Genomic DNA, 22,512 nt, shown 5'->3' with positions numbered 1-22,512 from the left:
GACTTTCCGTACTCTCACTAATGATCTTCCTACGAAAATTTTTAAGAAACTTATTGTTGGAAGTTGAGAGCACCCAAATAGCCCTATCTCCAATCAAACTTGAAAAATATCTGCCTGGAAGTCATAAATTCTCTGCTACTGGCCTTCATTTTCATGGGACAGGTTTTTCAAACCATCTAGCATTATCCATCTATTTCCTGGGGGCCACCTGGGGCCACATTGAATGGAACCAGGTGTTGGACATCACCTCTAATCTTCCCAGAAACCCAGGAGCATTTCTGAGGTAGGTGTCTGCTAAGGTAGTAGCATTCTGACTCCAGGTGTCTTCAAGGAAATGTGCCTTTCCCAACTCAGAAGAGGATGTGCAATACAGTTCCTTTTTAATCCTTTCTATTGATGTCTCTGGGCTTCCCTGGTGGCTCAGCAGTAAAGAATCCACCTGCCATGCAGGACATGTGGGTTCAGTCCCTGGGTTGGGAAGATCCCTGGGAGAAGTAAATGGCAACCCACTCCAGTATTCTTGCCTGGAGAATCCCATGGACAGAGGAGCCTGGTGGGCTACAGTCCATAGGGTTGCAAAGAGTCGGATGAGACTGAGTGACTAAAACAACAACAACAACTGATGTCTCTATGTAGTGGGGGTAGTTCAGTGATGTGTCTGGTTACTTTCATTAATAAGTAAGGATGCTGAAAGATGTTAAGTCCTCTAGATGCTGTTTCTAGAGGAAGAGTACTCCTATATTAGGAGAGTAGGGAAAAAGGAAGGAGAAATGGGATGGTAAATTTGCATTTATATTATACTGTGTTTAAGGACACAACTAATGATCCTTTTCAGAAGACCTATACAAACGTTGATTTTTGCTTAGTTTTATACCAATAGCTAACATAATAACCGATAACGTGTATTGCTTGCCAATGGGGGAAAAGGTATGAAAATCATAGGGTTCACTTCTCACTCTATGGAACAGAGATATTGAGAATAAACAAAATGGAGTTCTTGAGAGTTCCCAACAAAAGGGAAATATTTTAGCATCCTTTCCCTTGGTCACCCTTGCCACACTCCTGCTCTACCATGAAGTGCCATTGGGTGTTGGCATGAACCTAGCTCTCCAATCTCCGTTATTCACAGACAGGACCTCCTGATATCTAATGGCAGCCCTATGTACCATCTCACAAATTTCCACTCAGCTCTGAAAGCTGGATAGAAAATCTTATTTCCTGGTATCTGAGGAGGTTCCTGGCTCCTTATATTATAAATCATTATCTGAGCTTTCCAATTCAGCTCAGGATGGAATCCCTCTGAAAATCATCAACTGATATTATCATGGCCATCATATCCAGAAGAGATAGAAGTTCTTGAATCCAAATGCACTTTAAAAAAACAATACTTTTCCAAGTTTTATATGAGGATGCTCATATCAGACTAATGTAAAGGTTACTTTTCAAGAACTAATTCCAGACAATTAGCATAGCAGAAAAACACTGGATACTTATCCTAGCAGTTCCATGACATTCATAATGGACAAGTCTATGACATTTGTATGTATTTCTTAGATGTAGTTTGAAGATTATTGGTAATGAAAATATAATAGCAACAATGAGTTGTACGTACCATAGGAGGGTTCCCAGAGAACTCTGGGATTGGACAGTTCTTTATTTTTCCCCACTCTGAGATGTTTTGATAACAGTTTCTTGGTTGGTGTTTCAACAAACTCTCTGCAGTCTGCCCACGTACAATCTGCCTGAGGAGGAAATGTAAGTCTTGACCATTTAGAAATGAGACATTAAGTTCTTATTTTTTTGAGATTCTGGACGTGTTTTTAGTATTCTAATATGGGTCTTATACTTCTGATTTACAAGCAATATCTTATTGCCTCCTCCCAATAGATTAGAGGAAGGGAAAAATGCATGATCTTTAGCAATAGAAAAAAAAATTATATGGGGACTTTCCTGCCAGTCCAGTGGCTGAGATTCCAAGCTTCTACTGCAGGGAATGTGGGTTTGATCCCTGGTCTGGGAACTAAGATCCCACATCCCACATGCTGCACAGCATAGCCAAAAAAAAAGAGAAAAAGAATAAAAAGGAAAAACATGTATGATGGCACAAAGGATATTTATATGTAACATTACATCTACAGGGTAAGTTTGGATCATCCATACATGTTTTCTGAAGTGCAACATTTGTGCTTCTGTTTCAAATATTATTCTCATTTAGAAACAAAAACAGAAAAACTGCAAATCTATGAGAGCAACTGCTGATGGGTACAGGGTCTTTCTGAAAATTAGAACAAGATGCCCCGCCTCTTTGAGGACAGCCCTAGAGGCAAAGAGTTTGGCCAGCAGAGCATGGACTAATTTCATTCCCATTGGCCAGGTACGCTTGTGTAGTTGACAACCCATACAATCATCTACAGTAGCCCTGAGGCTTGCTATAGATCCTTTATTTGTTTTTTCAAAATTGTCTAAATTAAATCAAAAGGCTGAAATTCACTTGAGATGGCTTTGTGGAGATATGCCATTCTCACAGACATCAACACTGATAGTATGTTTCCTGAAATGCTCAGAGCCCATTCACTTCAATAAGTATTAATTGAGCAACTACTATAACATAAGACAATTCAGGTTGAGTAGGAACTGGTGGAGGGAGGCGCAAAGTTGAAAGAGTCAGGTCTCTGGTCTCTAGAAACATAAATGGCAAGGTCTTCAGAATCCTTGCCTGGAAAATCCTATAGACAGAGGAGCCCAGCGGGCTGTAGTCCATGGGGTCACAAAGAGTCGGGCATGACTGAGTGACTAACACTAGCATTTCAAAATATATAAGATGACACATAGAAGGCCCTTTGTAAAAGTTTGGGCCACTTGGTATATTCAGAGGATGTTTGACTTCAAGGTCATTAACCATCGCTTTCTATCCCTAGGTCCTAGGGAAGAGAATTACCATGTGTTGAGCATCTGTCATGTGCCAGGTATGGGAAAGGCACTGTACACAAATTATTTCAGTTGGTTTTCATAACAGGCCTGAAATGTAAGCACCCTCATTTTACATATGTGGACCCTGAGGCTTAGAGAGACCAGGTAACTAGAAGCAGAATGATTTGGTGAAAGCAATTCTGGACCCAAGCCAGACAGCCTTGATTTCACATCCCACATCCACCCCTTGCTAATTTAGTGGCAAATTGGGCAAGTTATTTTACTTGTTTTGAGCCTCAGTTTCTTCAGCTGTAGGATAGGCATGTGCGTGCGTGCTAAGTCTCTTCAGTCATGCCCGACTCTTTGTGAGCCTATGTACTGTAGCCCGCCAGGTTCCTTTGTCCATGGGATTCTCCAGGCAAGAATACTGGAGTGGGTTCCATGCCCGCCTCCAGGGGATCTTCCTGACCAGGGATTGAACCTGCATCTCTTATGTCGCCTGCATTGGAAGGTAGGTTCTCCACCCCTAATGCCACCTGGGAAGCCCATAAGATAGGCATAAGTACCTCATTAAAAGTTCATTTTAGGAATCAACTGGCATGATGCATATAAGACTCCCGCACAAAGTAATGATCCAACAAATGATAACTATTAGAGTTCTTAATGCTTAAGATCACATGGGGAGTGATAGAGAAAAAGAAACTGACTTTTTTCTCTTCTCAGTGCCAAGACTGGAAGTCAGAAAACCTGCATTTTAATCCCAGTTCAGCTGCTACCTAGCTATGAGACTAAGAATCAGTCAACCAGTGTAAGTGGCAGATTTTCCTCAGGTGGAGAACAGGGAACATATCTGTCCTCTGCCTGCTCCACAGTAAGATAAATATCTGTGAGGGACTTCCTTGGCAGTCCAGTGATTAAGTCTCTGCACTACAAATGTAGGGGGCACAGTTTCAATCCCTGGTTGGGAACTAATATACCACATGATCCATGGCCAAAAAAAAAAAAAAAAAAGATACAAATCTATGAATCTATACAAACTTAAAGTGGTGGAATTACTCAGTTAGAGAGGGGAAGAGATTAATTTTTTTTTCTCTAGGATTCTCTGAAACAACTGGATGATGACCGAGTTCCGTTTAAAGGTACTCATTGGTTTAAGAGGGTTTTCCAGTAGTCATGGATGGATGTGAGAGTTGCACTATAAAGAAAGGTGGGAGGAGAAGGGGACGACAGAGGATGAGATGGTTGGATGGCATCATCAACTCTATGGACATGAGTGTGAGTAAGCTCAGGGAGTTGGTGATGGATAGAGAAGCCTGGCATGCTGCAGTCCACGGGATCACAAAGAGTAGGACATGACAGAGTGACTGAACTGAATTGAAAGAGTCTTTGTCTATACTGATTTTTCAGTGTTTAGAAAGGGATGACCAGGGGTCAGGGTCTGCAAGTTGATCAAGAATGCACATGAGGAGAGGGAACTATATTCAATATTTGGTAATAAACCATAATGGAAAAGAAGATGAAAAAGAATGTATAAGTGAGTTATTTTGCCATATACCTGAAACTACCATGACATGGTACCTCAACTATATTTCAATAAAACATTTTTAAAAAAGAATGCACATGAGGGGTTGCCACAGGCTGCTTCTCCCCACCCTTCCCCTTTTCATACTCAAGTCTCAGCCACTTCTAGGCTGACTTGACTCAGAGCAGAGTCACTGAGCCTTGAGCACCTACTTCCTCTACTCTTAGTTATATGCAGCCCCGTACCCACTGGGGAACTTCCCAGGCCTGCTTTTGCGTGCAGGTGGGAGAATCGGCTAGTGTGAAACAGTAGAAAAAGGAAGCCTGGTATGAAACAGGGGTCCCAATAAGGCAAACTCTCTCAACCGCACATCCAGGCACTGAGTGTCTCTAGGACAGATTCATCACTGCCTGCCTTAGCCCCTCTGAGTTCCAATCCCATCTAAACCACTGATAAACTGGTGATGGCTTGGCTACATACTGGGTTCGCCAAAAAGTTCATTTGGGTTTATCCATAGGATGGTACAGAAAAAGCCAAATTAACTTTCTGGCCAACCCTGTACTTAAACTTTTTTAGTCTGTTTCCTTGTCTATCATTTCCCCAGTAAATGAGGACAGTAAGAGCATGTCTTCCTTTTACAGGTTAAAAGAAACATGCCTGTCACAGATGCTCAATAGAAGCTAGGTCTTCCCTTTATTATGTTAGGATGCTTGAAGGCAATAACCATGTGTTTCTCATTCTAGTATTCCCCACTGTGTCTGAGATTGGCCCTCATATACAGTAGGTAATCAGTGAATGATTGGCTTGAATCAAAACTCATTGAACTACAGCAGACCCTTTCACCTGATGAATCATTACCCTCCCTGGTTTGGGAGTTTGTCTAATTTACGAGGGATTAAGCCATGGGAAACATCATTGCAGACGTCCAAGACTCTACCAGCACTCTCAGCATGCTTTGTATATGCTTGCAAAGATGTTCAAAACTTTGGTGTATTTTTCAAGTTTGCTATAAATAACTGCACTATGAATAGTTATGAGTCGCATACCAGAAACTAAAGTGGTACTGAGTGGTTTTTATCAAAGTGACTTCTGTTTTCACCTCTTATTCTCTCAACAGACAGGCTGATCACACCAAGACAAGGTCACTGTGCCTCTAACAGAACACCATGTCTGGGAACTAAGGGGCATAAAGTACTTGGCTTGGAGTTTAAATACTCACTCAACTCCATGGATGGCGAGACCAATGAAGAAGATCACAAAGAGATGGTGTGTGTACCAAAACACTTCAAAATAAGACCTCCGGATGGTTTTGGTGGAGGACGTGATAATTAATATCAGGCACAGTGTAATGACTACTCCGGTGATGCCTGCCACCCGAGTCACAGCCACATACAGGCCTCCTTCAGGATTCTGTAAAATACACAGACACAGACACAAATACACACACATTATTTGTATGCTCTCAGATGTAGGACTCCCTATCTATAGAGTGTCCAATGAACAGGGAAATAGGTATGTTCTTTCCTTCTTTAGATAATCCTAACCATCCCTCAATAGGGTGGTATAGACTTTGAATTGCTGTTGTTTAGTTTCTCAGCTGTGGCTGACTCTCTTGCGACTCCATTGACTGTAGCCCACTAGGCTCCTCTGTCCATGGAATTCTCCAGACGAGAATACTGGAGTGGGTTGCCATTTCTTTCTCCAGGGGATCTGTGTGACCCAGGGATCAAACCCATGTCTCCTACACTGTCAGGAGGATTCTTTACCACTGAGCCATCAGGGAAGCCCATATAGACTTAGAATGGATAGTTCCAAACTAAAAGTCTTACATGGTTGAGGTGTCATAGGAAATATCAACTGATATACAGAAGTAGTTCTCAGTATCAGAAAAAAAGGACATTTGTCAACGCTATGTCCTAAAAGGGTCAGAAGCTCTTTTCCTGCTTTGATTTGGAAAGTGTCATAATGCTTAGCTTGTAAAAGTATTCTGGGCATGCCACATCTTAGGCTATGTTCCTCCAAAGCAGATCCTGAGATGAGGATTCATGGGTAAGTGATTTTGAAAGAATGTGCTCCTGAAGAAACTGGTAAGAGAATGGTTAACAGGACAGGAAAGAGGAACATGTCAAGTCAAATAAGAGGGTGTTGTTCAGTGGCTTAGTTGTATCCCATGGACTGCAGACCACCAGGCTCCCCTGTCCTCCACTATGTACTGGAGTTTGCTCAAATTCCTATCCATTGAGTCAGTGATGCTATCTAACCATCTCATCCTCTGCTGCCCCCTTTTCCTTTGCCTTCAATCTTTCCCTGCATCAGGGTCCTTTCCGAGAGGGTGATTTTGGGCCAAATCTTCAGCCTGATGCTGCAGGGAAACTGCAGAGGGTCAAACACAGCTCAGTGTTTATCCTGACTAGAGGCAAAGAAGCTGGGTTTTTATGGCCCAAACCCATCAGTTATTGGTTAAGACCAGCTCAGCGAGATAGCTATCTAGGCCCTTTCAGATCTTGGAGCTTGTGGGGAAAGGGCCTCCAGTAGCCCCAGGGCAATCCTCTGAGGAAGAAACACAAATACAGGCAATTGAAAATGGAAGCACACAGAAGGGCAGGGGAGCACAGACAACAGAAGCGTGATCTGGGCCCAGCACTGCAGTGTCAGCTCACTTGATATGTTTGCAGTGCCACCTCTATGTATCATGATATAAATAAAAGAAAAGTCATCCAACACATCATACAAAGAGAATTCCTATTTTATTTGATGCTGTTTAATTCTGTCCCTAAATAGATCACATTTTTTAATATCAGCCTGAGGATAATGATTTCTGCAAAATTAAAGGACTTTTTTGTAATCTAAACAGACAACAAAATGTGTTTAGAATTCAGTGTATAGTGAGTGATTTGATTCAGATATCCTACCCAGTCACTGGGCACATGAAAATGATTTTGACCTTCTCCCTCTGAGTGTAGAAGGCTCTAGCAACTACTGGAAGGGAAGAAGTCCTTGCCTATGGATTGCCCATATGGCTGCTGCTGGAGCAATTAGCAGACAGAGGCCACCTCTCAGATGTTGTAAGCAAGGAAGAGGAAAAGCATTGCTGATGGGTGTCAGCTGGTGGCTGAGCTGGTATTAACACCTCAGCCAGAAGCTTCCCTATTTCACATAAACAGTTTCATAGAACACCAACATCAGACAAGGTCATTCTGTGACCTTGTCATTCAAGACCAGTCAAGACAAACACATGCGTGACTGCTGCTTCTTAGACTATTACAGACTTAGCCCCATTCTTCTGCCTCCTAGAAAAAATATTAAGATACCTAATGCTGGAACTATCCCCAATTTTGGACTGAATCTGACCCAGAGCAGATGCTTGTTTTTTGAAACTCCTCCCAAATCATCTGACACAAATCCCACAACAAGCCTTTCTCAACATCCTCCTGAGAAACCCCAGATTTCCTCAGAGTGTGAGGTTTCTTTGCTGCAGTAAGTAATAAACCCAAGTTCGTTTGACTAGACGATGTTCCTGGCTTTCTTTGACTGCTGGGCCTTGTCAAGGATAAGCCTGAGTTGCTCTAGGCTTCATGTATACTCGTTCTTACAGGTGAGTTTAAGAAACTGGAAAACATATCGTGACCTTCCACATTTAGCTCAGGAGTATGGGAGGCATTTTTTTCTGTGCCCACATTCTTAGAACCTCCAGACCTGGCCCTCTGATATAGTTAGTCTACTTTTGTCATTGTTGCTGTTCTGATCAAGTGAAATTGTTCACTCACTGAAATCTAATCCTCAGTTTTAATAGTCTAGAGAACATCTGAATTAGGAAATTAGAGGCTTACCTTGATTCTTTGTCGAACAAAATTGAGGTAAGTTTCACCGGGCTTATCTCCAATGTCAGAGAGTGCTATTGAATAAGGATCAGAATTGTTGACTCGGGCATTCACACACCACTCCACATTAAATAGATGTGCAATGGTGTGAATTGCTAAAGAGGGCAGAGAAGAGAAACAAAGAGGGTGAGTGGTGTACATAATTTTATTTGGAGCTGAGTTTCTGGCTACAATCCCTGTGTGTGTGTGTGTGTGTGTGTGTGTGTGTGTGTGTGGTGCTCAGTTACTCAGTCATGTCTGACTCATTGTGATCCCATGGACTGTAGCCTGCCAGGCTTCTCTGTCCATGGAATTTTCCAGGAAGAATACTGGAGTGGGTTGCCATTTCCTGACTCTATGATAAAGTAGTGGAGGTTTGATAAGGATCCCTTCTTACACCAACACCACTTTCTTAATAATTATAATAATAAAACAAAATATTTAACACATATAAATACATGAATACTATTATATATACATATATAAAAATAATAAAATAAAATGTTTAGCTCATAATGTCTATCTTAGATTCTCAATTTATGGGCTATGGTCCTTGTAGAGTTACTGCAAGAAATCCATGAATCTATATGTTCAACCAAGTATTTTTTTTTAAATGAATGAACAAAAGCTCGTACATGTGAACTAACAAACAATTTTCACATTAAAAAGTGTGCAAAAGGGGGAGTACACTGGGATTTTATCAGAAGAGCCTTAGGGAATAACGTTTTAAGACCTGAAGGAATAAATCCTAATGTTGGGATGGCAGAAAGAGTGTTGAATATTTTTCTAACAGAACTCAATCAAAAAAATATCTCAATCTACCTGCAAAGGCTGATATCTTATTTTAAAAGTATCTTAGAGGGAATTCTCTGGTTCCAAGTTTTCTTTGCAGTCTCAAATATCTGAATGAACTTACCAGTGTGAAGCGCAATCATCCATGCCACCATTTTATGAAAGGTGAGGTTCCTGTCCAGTTGTCTCCGAATTCTTGTTGAGCAGCACTTTGGATTAAAGGGAAAAATAATAATTGTTAACAAGAAAGTTTTCTCTGTGTCAGATATTAGACACATCTTTTCTCAGTTAGTTGTTACAACCAATTCTCTAAACAAACAAACAAACAAACAAAAAACCTATATCATACTACCCATTTGACAGATAAGAAAACTGAGGCTCAGATAGGTCAAACAGCCAATGAGTAGTATGGTTGGCTTAAGCAATGTTTTAGGTTCTCATACTATTAACATAAAAAGCCTCTCATGGAATTCATTGCTTAATTGTATAAAATATGAATTTGGACAGAAAGCACCTGTGTAGCTTCTAGCTCAGATTAATTTACTCAATAAAGAGAGGATATAGAAATTTTATAAGGACAGGGATGCCCTCAAAGATCTGAAGGTCCAGTGGGGGCACAGACAAATGAACAGTTCTACAACAAGTGAATAGTTTTAGAATAGCACCCTTCCAGGAAATACACACTATAAGAGGTAGAAAAGTGTCCACTTGTACATGTTGATAGAGACAACAAAGCAAGGGAAATCATTAAAACAATCACAGCAAAAATAATAATAGCCAAGGGTATTTACAAAGAGCTTGTGCAGAAGTGTTTTACATGCATTGACTCATTTCATTCTTACATTAATTCTATGTGGGAGGTACCATTATTTTCACCACATGACAGGCATAGAGAGGTTACCTTCCCCTAGGTTTCATAGTTAATAAGTGACAGAGTTGGCTGGGGTCTAAACTCCAGTTCCCTGATGCTAGAGATATCAACAATCTGATATTTCATACCTTTTATGATTACTTTGGCATTACAATGGAATTATGGCCAATTGATTAGTGTAATTTTCTTACGAACATATGTTAGAGGCTGTGGGTTTCAATGTTTCAATCTGGATTCAGGTCATTGCCCGAAATAGAGAAAAAGCCCTGCTTTTTGTTTGAATCAGAACTTTGTTTTCCTGAAAAGGGGTCAAGTGCTCACTCTGGCTGCTTTGTTTCCAAGGGTAGATGTACTGGCATATAGATTCAGAAATCTTTTAAGGAGACCAAAGCAAAAAAACCCCAAAACAAAACAAAAAACTTAGGTATTATAAATAACTGGTTCTAAACATGTTTAATTTCAATACAGGGGTATTAAATATTTGACTTACTTATTTTTAATCAAATATTCTGGTTTTATAGAAAAAATAAAATTACATGGAAAATTGTGCTTACTCCACTATCTTGGAGTTAGTTACATTTAGGAAGGGCAGGCTGTTTGGATCATGAAAGCAGATTCCTGAAACTGCAGAAATACTAGTAAGGAAGACGCATGATTCCAGAAAAAGGGAAAAAAAAAACAAAACAAAACAATTAGGCTTTGTTGAGTGCCTTCTATGAGCCAAGCAGCTTATCCATAATCACTACACCATTTAATATAGCCAGATAAATATGACTATTTTCATTTTACAGATAACAAAACTGAAGCTTCCCAGATGGCTCAGTGGTAAAAAATCTGCCTGCCAAGCAGGAGACCCAGGTTTGACCTCTGGGTAGGGAAGATCCCCTGGAGAAGGGAATGGGAACCCACTCCAGTATTCTTGCCTGGAGAATCCCCATGGACAGAGGAGCCATGGGGTTGTAAGAGTCAGACATGACTTAGTAACTAAACCACCACCATACACATTTTATTAAAAGGAAAAACAGAGACTTGTAGTCACTAATGAGTTAGTAAAATAGGGTCCTACTAGGGCACCAATCCCTCATTTTTTTCCCAGCCACCCTCTATAATGTGGTCAGGAATGGCAAACACATCCAAAGAGAAGCCATATATCATGATTATACCAGGCTTCCAGATACAATTTCCTCATTGTTTCCTGACAAGGAGGGGTGGTGGTGATACGATTGGTTGGGAAGGGAGGGCTTTGCTGCCTGTGACTGACCAGGGCTTTATTCTTCCTTGCTACCATGCAGATACCATTTTTATGCTTTTGAGTCACTTGTGAATTACCACCAGCCACCTACTAATGACCCAAGCTGCCATCATGCACCATAGCTTCTTCACTGAATAACCAGTGACTTCTTTTTTTTTTTTAGAAAAATATTTATCTATTTGGCTGTGCTGGGTCTTAGTTGTGGCATGAGGGATCCTCAGTAGAGACACGCAGGATCTTGTTCCCTAATCAGGGATTGAACCCTGGGCCCCTATATTGGGAGCATGGAGCCTTAGCCACAGGACCATCAGGGAACTTCCACTCCATTGACTTATAATGGAGAGGTCCTCTATTACTGTCAGCTAAAGCCTTGCTCAATCTCAATAAGCTAACATTCAAGTGCTAGGGAGATTACTGAGTCACCTTGGCAGATTTCTACGCTTGATTCAAACTGCAAGAGTAAAAAAAATTTAAAAAGTTGAGAAACAGAACTATAAAGAAGTGCATATTTAATGGAGCATACCATTAGCTTCTGTAACATGAGTGTTACGGAAACTTTAAAGTTCTATTTTATGTACACCTGGTTTCACCACAAATGCCATAAATGAATCTGAATTAGATATCTATATGCAATTTGAGAGAAATTGCAAAGCCAGCCTTGACTCTACAGAACTCAGGCAAAGAAGCTGACAGAAACCTGGAAGCATTAGAATATGAGATAAATATGAAGATCACCACTGGATTCGTATAGCACTGTCTATAATTTTAAAATCCATATTTATCTTCTATCTCTTCCATAAAACTCTAAGCTCTCTGAGCTCATGGCTCATCGATGTCTTACCCTCTACTCACTATGTGTCCCCGTGCCTAGCACATAGTTAGCACTCAACAAATATTTGTTCACTGACAACTCACTAGTTGGCAGACTTAGTCAATTAATACAATTTTAAAATATCATTCATATCTGTTCTTACATTTGCATTATTTCATTTGCTTTTTAGCTAAAAACAACAGAGAAAAAAAAAAAAACAACTACGAGACAGGAAGTCTAAGAGCCTTGCCCTGGACGTGTTAGATACAGGGCTATGTTGAGAGCCTCTGGCTCTCAGGTGATATAAGGTTATAGAAAAGAGCTCACTCTCTCATGTTTCTGTTTCTTTCTGATCTTCAGACTAGAACTTCCACCCAAGCTGAGGTTGTTAATGTTTCTTTAGGGACGTCTGTCTGCTGAATCCCACCATTCCCCATTTCCCTCAACAGAGCAGGCTCTGAGTGTTTACCCCTATCTTCCCTGGGAAAGGCCAACCCTGGGGTTTTCTTTCTCCAGCTAACCAGAAGGATTATAAAACCAGCTCTAAAGGATTAAGACCATTAGACACTGAAGTTCTGTGACTGTTTAGTTTTCATAAAGGCCAACTAATAAATCCTTGAGTCTACAACATCCTTGCCACTTCTAGGTTACGTTATTCAGCCTGCCCGAACATGCATATATTTGATGGACTTCCTAAGACTATAATGGCACCACAAGAGTTTGAGTTTAGGTAGCAAGTGGGAAAGTGAACAGGCTCTGGAGGCACAAACACCTGGGTTGGAACCTCAACACTCTCACTGAATTTCATCCCCATCTCACTGGTCTGACATGCAGATTTCATGGAGGTAAGGTTTATGAAGACTCAGTAAGCGGCAGGTGTTACCATGTCCAATGAGTCACAGTATGTCTACTCATTTTAATCCCAATCAGAAAAGAAGATTCTTTGCCAAGTTCCCATTTCAGGTTGGGAAATCTGGAAGGAAGGACACACCCCATCTATAAAAGAATGTTACTTGCTCCTCATTTTTGAAAAATGCATTCTTTGATGTACAGGTCTCTCTACTTAGAGAGCTGAACTTCTCTGCAATTTGAAGAAAAGCCTCATTTCACCCTTGTCTCTAGAAACCCTCATTAGAATCTTTACTCCCTTAAGGTTACAGGAACCCTAAAAGTGGCCATTGCAACATGTGCTGATCATAGCCACAAAACGGCAGTGCAATTTGAGCCTGTGGAGTAACAAGGATTTCTTAACAGGCTGTCCTGGTGAAAACACTGCCTGTTTATCAGGGTTTACTTCCTCTAAATAGAAACTATTTGAACAGGAGGTATTAAGGGAGAATAAAACAGTTACAGTCCCTGAACTTCATTTAGAAAATGTCCAGATGTTGTACTTTACAACCCTCCCTTCAAGAAAACTTTTCAATTGCCATATGATCCAGCAATTCCACTCCTTGGCATATATCCAGACAAAACTATAATTAAAAAAGATATGCACACCTATGTTCATAGCAGCACTGTTTATAGTAGCTGAGACATGGAAACAACCTAAATAAGTATTCATCAGCAGATGAATGCATAAAGAAGATGTGGTACACATATACAATGAAATATTATTCAGTCATAAAAAAGAATGAAACATTGCCCTTTACAGCAACATAGATGCACCTAGAGACCATCATACTAAGTGAAAAAAGTCAGAAAGAGAAAGAAAATCCCATATATGTGGAATCTAAAATATGACACAAATGAACCTATCTACAAAACAGAAATGGAATCACAGAAATAGAGAACAGACATGCAGTTGCCAACAGAGGGGAGTGTTGGGGAGGAATGGAGTTCAGTACTAGCAGATGTAAACCATTACATTTAGAATGGATGAACAACAAGGTCCTACTGTATAGGACCTAGGTAGCAAGTGGGAACTATAGTCAATGTCCTGTGACAAACTATAATGGAAGAGAATATAAAGGAGAATGTATGTATATGTATAACTTAGTCACTTTGGTATATAGTGTAGATTAACACAACACTGTAAATCAATTATACTTCAATAAAAAATAAAACTTTTCCATCAAATGGAGTTCTACCTTCGTGGTTTCTTAGGTTGAGAAGATTATTTTGGAAATCCTTGTGATCAGTGTGTTAGTTATGGCTTGTTAACCCTATATTTGTAAATCAAGTGTTGTATCATTCTTAAAGAAAAAAAATCTCCTTAGGATCAATGTGAATTTAGTAAGACTAGGGAAAAGCGAGATAGAGTTCAAGGCAAGTTCTAATTGTTATTGATAGTTTAGATCACTTTCCTTCCCCCACGGAGTCACTGATTACCAATTAAGATTAACACCTAAGCTATACATTTCAGATCCAAGTTTACTAGCAAAGCTCCAACTTGACCTCAGGTATCTGCCATTTAAAATCCTTACACTCTCATCAAAGTAGATTGCTTGCTTCTCTCCACTATAAATGACTTCTATTTAATAGGTCATTTTTTAAAAAGCCAGTTAATATAAAAGAAACATTTTATTAAAAGGAAAAACAGAGGCTGCATGCATGCTAAGTCATGTCCAACTCTTTGCAACCCCACGAACAGTAGCTCACCAGGCTCCTCTGTCGGTGGGATTTTCCAGGCAAGAATACTGCAGTGGGTTGCCATTTCCTAATCCAGGGAATCTTCCTGACTTAGGGGTCGAACCTGGGTCTCCTGCATTGCAGGCAGGTTCTTTACCACTGAGCTGGCAGGGAAGCCCCCAAACAGAGGCAACTAGTCACTAATGAGCAATGGAATAGGTCCTCCCAGGCATTAGCCCCTAAGTTTGCAAGAGCTACCCTCTGTGGTGCGGTCAGGAATGGCCAACACAGCCAAAAAGAAGCCACAAGTCATGATCACACAGGACTTTCAATATGATTTCTTCACCATTTCCTGTGCTTTATATCTTCTACAAGCTTATTTTTATCCTTTATGCCCATATCTGATGCCACCTTCTCTAAGAATTCTTTTTTCATCCCCCACAGTACCTGATATAATTTCCTTTGCCTTTGCTTGATTCCCTGTAGCTCCTTCTTTGTAACATTTTGTGGGACCCATCACATTTTGCTTTGTATCGTATTTGAGTATGTATGTAGATTCCAAGTTCCTTGCTTCTCATCTTTGTATAATAATAAGAAATTTGTATACCATTTTACAGATTACAAAAGTTCTTCCTACATAATCTTTTTTTCTTCCAGCATAGTATATTAGGGGTTCAGTAGACTGTTGAAGTGAGGGTGAAAGAGCCTGGGGCATTTAGAAAGCTCTGAACTCCTCAATTCCATGGACCAAACACCTGTCACATTCATTGCATAGTGACTCATGGCTCATTGTTTCCATCTTCTTGGGATATTATCCACCAAAGAGATTTTCTCTCACTTAAAAATTTTGAAAAACATGACACTATGAGATTAATCCCCAAATTTCACATCAGTCTCATAAATTTCTATATGTATATATATATATATATATAATGTCATATTATATATATCTGTGTGTGTGTGTACATGTACTTTATTGCTATTGTGGAGGTATAGGTAGATTGGTTGTTTTGTTTTTTGGGGGGTTTTGTTTTGTTTTCAATGTCTGTTCCAGGTTAAAAGGTTGTCTCAGGGAGCTCCATCGACAGATAATACAAAAATAAACTAGAGAATCAAGCATGGCTTGATTGTATAATGAATATTGTACAGTGGTTGGAATTCTCATAAACCCTTGGTTTGCTTTTCCTATAAAAGGGTGTTGAGCTTGATGGCCTTCGAAATTTTGAGGAACTCAAACTTTGTAAATTTGGTTCTTACCGCACTGGAACCCCTGAGGAAGGAGAGCAGATTTCGACAGACAGGCAGCAGAATCAGCATGCAGTTGAAATTCAGGCAGGCTGCAGGGGCTCTGGCCAGGGCCAGCGCTGACTGGAAAGGGCAGGATGAAAAGCAGGTGACTCTTGTGAGCCCAGAACACCCTCCCCCATCTCATTCCAGCCCCCCAACCCCCAGGCTTCCCAGCAAGCATGAGGACCACACTCCAGAGACATCAAGTTAATCTGGGAACAAAAGTTCTTCAGAACCAAAGATTTATTTTTAAGGCTTTGCTCCCCACCCCAACATTTTTTAATGAACATTTTCAAACACAAAGAGAATCTGAAATAATTTCACAATGAATACCTGCTTATTCATCTCCCAGATTCTACCTTTTACATTTTATGAAGCTTGCTTTAGCACATGTCTATTAATCTATCCATTCATCTGCCTACCTCTGTATCCATCAATGCATCTGCCTACCTCTGTATCCATCAATGCATCTGGCTACCTCTGTATCCATCAATGCATCTTGTTTTTGATGCATTTCCAAGTTGCAGACATCAGTTCACTTCCTCCTAAATAGCTCAGTATGCATATCATTAATTAGAGTCCAATATAGAAACTGGGAGTTTGTAAAGATTTTCTTAGCACTTAGACTAAGCTTAACAGTAACTAAGTTGGTATGGTGTAATGCTTTGGCATTAAAACTGTTCCTTGTAATGCCTAAAGAAATTGCATATATGCAATTAAATATGGGGGGAGGAAAATGCAAAAGGAAATCATCCTTTTCAGCATCAACCTGAATAAATTAACAATTATAATAACATAGTATAATTATATGCTATAATATGTATGCATATGATGCATAATACATATTATAATTAGTATCATTAAGTAATCAATTTGTGGTTTCAGCATGATGTAACAAATGACATCCTCTGAGGCAGCCCTAATTGTAACTATTTCATTTATGATAAAGAAGAACTCTGGCAGTTCAAGGAAATTGAGAATGCTTATGGACCCAAGGAAAGGCAGGGGCCTTTGCTCCTCCAGTCTAGTTAACGGATGTGACCTTTGGGCAAGTTCCTCAAAGGCTCCATATGCAGGGAGAGGCTTATTTCCTGTAGATTATTTCATAACATGTCACTAGGGCTTTTCATGCAAAAATGTAGTCGGAATCAGATGATTTAGAGAATATAGAAAGTCTCACTTGTGCTACCTGTGTCACCCTGGATGGATCTCTTCAACCTGGCCATCTATTCCAGAGTCAGTATTAGATTTCTCCTTTAAGCTAAACAGGTGCACAGTAGTTCTTGGGAGGGGAAGGTTGCTGCTGGGACCTTCTGCCACCCTTCTGTTTGTCCCACACTGGAAGACCTAAAGACTCTTGATCAGGGGGCTGCAATGGAGGGACTGAGGCCGATAGTACCGTTGGGTTGGTCAGAATATTTCTTTAAAATGTTAAGAGGAATAGGAACAAGACTCTCTGATTAAACATGGGAGCCAGTTAATACCATGGGATATGGAACGTATACTTACCCCAAGAAGTTTTCGAGTATAAAAGAACTTATCTGGGATATCATAAACCCGGTAGTACCAGACAAAGAGGAAGACGTTCATCCCCAGCCATACCAGCTGCACAAATAGAAATGGTTGCATGAAGTTTTCAAGTTTCAACAGGCAAATTTCACACCAGGTTGGAGTCAGACCAGGGTCAAGACTTCCCCACGGACAGCCCTCAATAAAGGTGGTTACAAAGCTGGGTGGAACCAGCTTTGAACCAGCTCTTTCCTGCAAAGGTGTCTCTGCACTTTGGTAGTAACCTTTCCACTCTGTCTTGTCCCCTGTGATTGTTCTACTACTTGGCCACTATGCTGTTATTATCTGTCTATCTCTTCTTGTTTCTTTCTCCTTCTCTTAAGTTGATAGATGATAGCAAGTGACTTGAAGGGAAAGGAATCTGTTACTATGCTGTCTCTCACACCAGGAAGACTCTGTTAGATTCTCAGTTCTCACAGGTGGAAGATCTCCCTCCATCACACAGCATCTTGCCCTAGTTAGTGGGAGTCTCCTCAGCTAAAATGGCGAATCTTTAATTCTACTTGATGAATTTTGCTTCAAGTGAGCATCAATGAAGGGATGACTGCATGCTAAGTTGCTTCAGTCGTAGCTGACTCTTTGTGACCCTATGGACTGTAGCCTGCCAGGCTCTTCTGTCCATGGGATTCTCCAGGCAAGAATAATGGAGTGGGTTGCTATGTCCTCGTTCAGGAGATCTTCCCAGCCCAGGGAATGAACCTGCATCTCTTGTGTCTCCTTCATTGGCATGCAATGCAGGTTCTTTTCCAATAGAGCCACTTGGGAAGCCCAAGGGGATGAGAGGCATGGGATTTATTATTATTATTATTATTAAAAGGAGATTCTTCTAGACTGCATGTTGATTTCATCTCAAGCACTGACTGCATCCAACAATGACTCTGCCCAGTGCTCCACCTTCAGGTCCCCAGTGGCTATCTTTTCTTAATTGAGCTTTCAGTTTATTTAATGTCCTTCAATGCTGGAAAATAGTCTCTGTTTACAAAGAAGAAGGTGCTAAAGCCACTTCTCCATTTCCTAACTTTGTCATGTTTACTCTTGATTTCCAAGCTGTGTCTTCACTTTCAAGTATATGAATGCCTAATTTAGATGGAGGCCATTAAACTGTGGTAAGGGCTAAAAGTATAATTTGAACTTAGCTTCTATAGGAGTGATCTGTTCTTAAAACAGAAATGAGAAGTCATATTTATTTCATGACAAATTCTTTGAAAAAATTCATTCATAGGTGTCCTTTTAAAAAATCAGGATAACACTTTCATTGGCTACTGGAAAAGCTACTTCTAAATCATTTTTCTATCTTCCCAACCATCTGTGATTGCTTTGCTGAGATCACCACCTTAAAATAATAGTTAATATTTGTTATGCTAAAAACTAAAGAAATCAACATGTCTATTAGAAAATCACCATATCTTTATTTAAAAGTTGTTTCTCATGATAGATTATATTAATTTATATATAGCTATGTGTAATATATCTCATACATACATTATACACATATATCTAGATAGTTTACTTCAATTCCTTTTCCTTGACTTAAAAAAAAAAAACTTCATAAATAACTACAATTTACCTCAGAAGAAAGAAAATACTTCTTAAAAAGAGAAAATTGAGAAATTCAATTATTTTTGGTGTAATTACTGAAAATACAGGCCAATTTCCCATACATCAGCCAATCCTGTATTTGTTATTTGGAAAACTGTATAAAGTTTCAATTGCCCATTTTTAGGTGGTATAAGTACATAAAAAATAGAAAAATTTGCTTCTAAGTAAACATTGTAACCACTTCATATTCAGGGGTTGTTGGCATGAAATGTCTTCTACTCCCACTGTGAAATGCTGGCTAATTTAATACTTCTAAAAAATTCCAGAAACAAACTAGGTGAAGTGAGCCACTAGATGCATTCCTTCCATGAGTAAATTTGGAAGAATGGACTCATTCTGTATCCATCAGATGGATGCATGTTCACATAAATAAGTTTCAACACAATTTCTCAAACGAATGAAATAAAGCTTTGCTCTATTTTCATTTTCAAGAGACTTAGACAAGTTAGAGAATTTGTAATTTCTTTCTTATTGGTACTTACAATGACAAAGATGGAGATGCCCTCATTCACAGCCCAGTTCCCCATGGTAGTAGAGGTTCAATGCCTTGAGTTTGCCTTTCTTCTCTGCTATACTTCTTCTTCCCATGAGGAAATGAAAATAGCAGCCTTGGGGCAATATGTTTCCTTTTCTATTATCAGAAATTAGCTAATCATTGGTCAACTGAAAAGCTTGTTTTCATAACAAATTTAAATTTTTAAACCACAAAAAAAAAAGACAGAAAAAAAGTCTACAATGATCCAATCACAATTAAACATAGTGAGAAATGAAACTAATTTCTACAACTGAGAGGCAAATAACAGTGTAATTCATAGTGAATTACACAGTGAATTACATAGTGAATTACACAGTGAATTAATTTTTGGACTGACTGGTTAGCAAATGGCAATTTTTAAAAAGTCACCCAACTAGCCATGACTTCGTGTTAGGTAAAAAAAAAAAAATTAGATAGATGTGATCTTTTTTGATGGGCTGGAGAAGCATTTATAATCTTACTGAGAAAAATAATAACAATAGTGATGGCTGATATTTATACCATGCTTACATTATGCCAATTTTCTAAGATACATATGTGTGTATGTGTATGTACATATATACACACACACACACACATATATATATAAGTCGATACACATCTATGTGTGTGTCTACACACAAAGACACCCATATACACACATATAAATTCAGTGAAAGTGAAAGTGAAGTCGCTCAGTCATGTCCGACTTTTTGCGACCCCGTGGACTGTAGCCCTCCAGGCTCCTCCGTCCATGGGATTCTCCAGGCAAGAATACTGGAGTGGGTTGCCATTTCCTTCTCCAGGGGAATCTTCCTGACCCAGGGATCGAACCCAGGTCTCCCACATTGCAGGCAGACGCTTTAACCTCTGAGCCACCAGGGAAGCAGTATGTAAATAAATTAATTTGATCTAATATTCTACCTTATAAAGCAGTTTCTATTATTATGATTACATTTACAGATGAGGAAACTGAGACCCAGAGCAGTTAAGTTACTTGGCCAAGGTCATACAAGTAGGAAACTGTGGAGTTGGGATTTGAAAGCCAAGTAATTTGGCCATACTTTGACCATGATACCAAAATAAGAAAGCCTGACAGTGGCAACCCCATCCCAAATCACTTACAATACAACTATGGGAAAAGAAAACAACAAACAGGCCAAAATGTTTGGATGGCTGTAGTAGTCCCAGGTTCACAGGTCATTTTTCTAGGCAGGGTAGATAAACAGGGTCAGAACAAGGGTATGTTCTAGGTGGTGGATGTCAAAAGTCAGATTTAGCATCCCCCCCCACCCCCGCCCGACTCCCACCCAGTCTTCAGGACATGAAAGAGACAAGGGTAGCGTGGTAACGCCACTATGAGTTCAAAGTTGACTAATTGCAACAGGTGGTTGTAGAACAGCTAGAGTAGAGAGGTAAAAGAAGAAACTGGAGGGGCAAAAGGGAAAAAGAGAAGAAAAAAGAGAGAGGCCTGAACTATTTGGGTTGGTGTCTACTGAAGCACTTGAGACAACCTACAGAATTGTGACCATGAGTAAAGTAATTATTTTTCATCTTTTAATATTTAAGGAAAGGTACTCAACTGTGAATTTCTGTGTGGCTCTTGAATCTTGCGTAACCCACATCAAGGACAGTCAGCTTCATGGTTCAGTTACACACAGAGATGAATTCAAAGAAACACAGACAATCAAGTTATGTGTCAGTAATTTGCTTCTCTGCTCCGGGATCTATTCCTCACCCTTTCCTTGTTCTGTTCTGTTTTAGAGAGAGTTGTATTTGCCAGGCTCCTTGGCCCACTGGCTTCTGGGATGTTCAGTCAAACTGGAGGATGAGGAGCAGGCGAGGAGTCAGAGTGCTTCTTCCCCTGGCTTTCAGCTTCAAGAGGGGTCTCACAAGTGCTTGCCTTTAACCAGAAACTACAGCTCCCACCAGTCAGCCTTTCTCCCTGTGGCCTGAGCTCCTGCCGGCCATCATCACTATAGGTCCAGCTCCTACCAGATGGCCCTTGCTTCTGGGCTTGAGTTACACCAACTCCTCCCAGGTTCCCTCCAACCCGGAGGGCAGTCACCACTTCCTGTAGCTGTTAATCTTTTTGTTGCCTCTGCACCCACATTGGGATTCTCCACTTTCACGTCATCCATGTAACAAATCCCTGGTGTGAAATTCCCTCTGTTGAAACAGGGTGGTTTCTGTTTTTCTGACTGGACTTTGCCTGATACAGAAAGTAATTCAGACCTGTACTCATTTTCTCATGGAATTAAAGAAGTGAGGCATGTATGCCTAAAGAGGAATAAAATACCTTAAAATCTGAGCTCTCTCTTCCTGCCACTCTCAAACTCTTCCACAGGGATGATTCCTGCTCCATCAGGGTCTTTGAAACTTACCAAAGTAGTCCATCGACAGATGAAAGGATGAAGAAGATGTGCTACATAAATACAATGGAATATTGTGCTGTGCTTAGTTGCTCAGTTGTGTCCGACTCTTTGTGACCCTATGGACTGTAGCCCACCAGGCTATACAGTCCATGGGATTCTCCAGGCAAGAATACTGGAGTGGGTTGCCATACTCTACTTCAGGGGATCTTCCCAACCCAGGGATCAAAGCCAGGTCTCCTCCTCTGCAGGCAGATTCTTTACCATCTGAGCCACCAGAGAAGCATATTACTCAGCCATAAAAAGGAAAGAAATTGGGTCATTTATAGAGACATGGATGGCCCTAGAGTCTGTCATATAGACTGAAGTAAGTCAGAAAGAGAAAAACAAATATATATTAACGCATATATGTGGAATCGAGAAAAATGGTTCAGATGAATCTATTTGCAGGGCAGGAATAGAGATGCAGATGTAGAGATTGGATGAGTGGACATGGTGGGGTGATGGGATGAATTGGGAGATTAGGACTGACATATATACACTATCATGTGTAAAATAGATGGCTAGTGGGAACCTGCCATACAG

The 22,512-nt window shown here is 40.1% G+C and overlaps 1 protein-coding gene across 1 annotated transcript in view; it reads right to left on the bottom strand.

Annotated features, from left to right (window-relative positions):
* Positions 1 to 19,643, bottom strand: part of CYBB (cytochrome b-245, beta polypeptide) — a 33,535-nt gene extending 13,892 nt beyond the window's left edge. The window contains exons 1-7 of the mRNA XM_004021996.5: positions 19,524 to 19,643; positions 17,383 to 17,478; positions 15,844 to 15,954; positions 9,209 to 9,293; positions 8,263 to 8,408; positions 5,652 to 5,842; positions 1,613 to 1,742 (exon numbers count right to left, since the gene is read on the bottom strand). Coding sequence (XP_004022045.1) covers positions 1,613 to 1,742; positions 5,652 to 5,842; positions 8,263 to 8,408; positions 9,209 to 9,293; positions 15,844 to 15,954; positions 17,383 to 17,478; positions 19,524 to 19,568 — 804 coding nt within the window. The 5' untranslated portion in view covers positions 19,569 to 19,643. The remainder of the gene's footprint in view (positions 1 to 1,612; positions 1,743 to 5,651; positions 5,843 to 8,262; positions 8,409 to 9,208; positions 9,294 to 15,843; positions 15,955 to 17,382; positions 17,479 to 19,523) is intronic.
* Between the last annotated feature and the right edge of the window lie 2,869 nt (positions 19,644 to 22,512).

Source organism: Ovis aries, chromosome X (genome assembly GCF_016772045.2).
Source record: "Ovis aries strain OAR_USU_Benz2616 breed Rambouillet chromosome X, ARS-UI_Ramb_v3.0, whole genome shotgun sequence".
In the NCBI taxonomy this organism is placed as follows: Eukaryota; Metazoa; Chordata; class Mammalia; order Artiodactyla; family Bovidae; genus Ovis; species Ovis aries.
The sequence above is the reverse complement of the archived record's forward strand: the minus strand, read 5'-3'. Positions and strand labels throughout refer to the sequence as shown.